The 2,500-nt window shown below is 45.8% G+C and overlaps 1 protein-coding gene across 2 annotated transcripts in view; it reads left to right on the top strand.

Moving 5' to 3' along the window:
* Positions 1 to 2,500, top strand: part of LOC148080517 (uncharacterized) — a 48,674-nt gene that overhangs the window by 33,864 nt on the left and 12,310 nt on the right. For both annotated transcript variants that reach the window (XM_087788415.1, XM_087788416.1), the window contains 2 exons: positions 1,569 to 1,628; positions 1,684 to 1,728. In XM_087788415.1, coding sequence (XP_087644541.1) covers positions 1,569 to 1,628; positions 1,684 to 1,728 — 105 coding nt within the window. The remainder of the gene's footprint in view (positions 1 to 1,568; positions 1,629 to 1,683; positions 1,729 to 2,500) is intronic.

Consider the following 2,500-nt stretch of genomic DNA (forward strand, 5'->3'; position numbering starts at 1 on the left):
AGGAGTGAATGAGTGAAGGAGTGAAGGAGTGAATGAGTGAATGAGTGAAGGAGTGAATGAGTGAAGGGGTGAATGAGTGAAAGGGTGAAAGAGTGAAAGGGTGAAAGGGTGGAGGGGTGAAAGGGTGAAAGAGTGAAAGGGTGGAGGAGTGAAGGGGTGGAGGAGTGAATGAGTGAAGGAGTGAAGGAGTGAAGGAGTGAAGGAGTGAATGAGTGAAGGAGTGAATAGAATAGAATAGAATAGAAAAGCTTTATTCATCCCCAGAGGGGAAACACACTTTCACAACAGGAAAGGGTAAAAGGGTGGAGGGGTGAAGGGGTGAAGGGGTGAAGGGGTGAAGGAGTGAAGGGGTGAAGGAGTGAAAGGGTGAAAGAGTGAAAGGGTGAAAGGGTGAAGGGGTGAAGGGGTGAAGGAGTGAAGGAGTGAAGGGGTGAAGGAGTGAAGGGGTGAAGGGGTGAAGGAGTGAAGGAGTGAAGGGGTGAAGGAGTGAAAGGGTGAAAGAGTGAAAGGGTGAAAGGGTGGAGGGGTGAAGGGGTGAAGGAGTGAAGGAGTGAAGGGGTGAAGGAGTGAAGGGGTGAAGGGGTGAAGGAGTGAAGGAGTGAAGGAGTGAAGGGGTGAAGGAGTGAAAGGGTGAAAGAGTGAAAGGGTGAAAGGGTGGAGGGGTGAAGGGGTGAAGGAGTAAAGGAGTGAAGGGGTGAAGGAGTGAAGGGGTGAAGGGGTGAAGGAGTGAAGGAGTGAAGGGGTGAAGGAGTGAAAGGGTGAAAGATTGAAAGGGTGAAAGGGTGGAGGGGTGAAGGGGTGAAGGAGTGAAGGAGTGAAGGAGTGAAGGGGTGAAGGAGTGAAGGGGTGAAGGGGTGAAGGAGTGAAGGGGTGAAGGGGTGAAAGGGTGGAGGGGTGAAGGGGTGAAGGAGTGAAGGGGTGAAGGGGTGAAGGAGTGAAAGGGTGAAAGAGTGAAAGGGTGAAAGGGTGAAGGGGTGAAGGAGTGAAGGGGTGAAGGGGTGAAGGAGTGAAGGGGTGAAGGGGTGAAGGAGTGAAGGAGTGAAGGGGTGAAGGAGTGAAGGAGTGAAGGGGTGAAGGGGTGAAGGAGTGAAGGGGTGAAGGGGTGAAGGGGTGAAGGAGTGAAGGAGTGAAGGAGTGAAGGGGTGAAGGGGTGAAGGAGTGAAGGGGTGAAGGAGTGAAGGGGTGAAGGAGTGAAGGGGTGAAGGGGTGAAGGGGTGAAGGAGTGAAGGGGTGAAGGAGTGAAGGAGTGAAGGGGTGAAGGGGTGAAGGAGTGAAGGGGTGAAGGAGTGAAGGGGTGAAGGAGTGAAGGGGTGAAGGATTGAAGGGGTGAAGGGGTGAAGGGGTGAAGGGGTGAAGGAGTGAAGGGGTGAAGGGGTGAAGGAGTGAAGGGGTGAAGGGGTGAAGGGGTGAAGGGGTGAAGGAGTGAAGGGGTGAAGGAGTGAAGGAGTGAAGGGGTGAAGGGGTGAAGGAGTGAAGGGGTGAAGGGGTGAAGGAGTGAAGGGGTGAAGGGGTGAAGGGGTGAAGGGGTGAAGGAGTGAAGGGGTGAACTGACTCTTCTTCTTCTTCAGCTTCTTCTCAACAACACAAACTTCAACTCGTCTCAGATGTTTGAAGATCCACAAGTTTCTGTGAGTCTCTAGAACTTTATTAAATACTTCAAATACTTGACTCTACGACTTTCAGGTTCTGACAGAACTAGCTGCAATACTAGGACCTGCTGGCCTGAAGGTGAGTACAAGTACATGTTGAGTACAAGTTTATGTTAAGTACAAATACATGTTGAGTAAAACTACATGTTGGGTACAATTACATGTTGAGTACAAGTACATGTTGATGCAAATACATGTTGAGTACAAAAACATGTTGGGTACAATTACATGTTGAGTACAAGTACATGTTGAGTACAAATACATGTTGAGTACAAGTTCATGTTAAGTACAATTACATGTTGAGTACAAATACATGTTGAGTACAAATACATGTTTAGTACAAGTACATGTTGAGTACAAGTTCATGTTGAGTAAAAGTACATGTTGAGTACAAATGTATGTTAAGTACAATTACATGTTGAGTACAAATACATGTTAAGTACAATTACATGTTGAGTACAAATACATGTTGAGTACAAATACATGTTGAGTACAAGTACATGTTGAGTACACATATATGTTGAGTACAAGTACATGTTGAGTACAAGTTCATGTTGAGTAAAAGTACATGTTGAGTACAAATTCAAGTTGAGTACAAATTCAAGTTGAGTACAAGTACATGTTGAGTACAAGTACATGTTGAGTACAAGTACATGTTGAGTACAAGTAAAAGTACATGTTGAGTACAAATACATGTTTAGTACAAGTACATGTTGAGTACAAATACATGTTAAGTACAATTACATGTTGAGTACAAATACATGTTAAGTACAATTACATGTTGAGTACAAATACATGTTGAGTACAAATACATGTTGAGTACAAGTACATGTTGAGTACAAATACATGTT

Source organism: Callionymus lyra, chromosome 4 (assembly GCF_982586985.1).
Source record: "Callionymus lyra chromosome 4, fCalLyr1.hap1.1, whole genome shotgun sequence".
In the NCBI taxonomy this organism is placed as follows: Eukaryota; Metazoa; Chordata; class Actinopteri; order Syngnathiformes; family Callionymidae; genus Callionymus; species Callionymus lyra.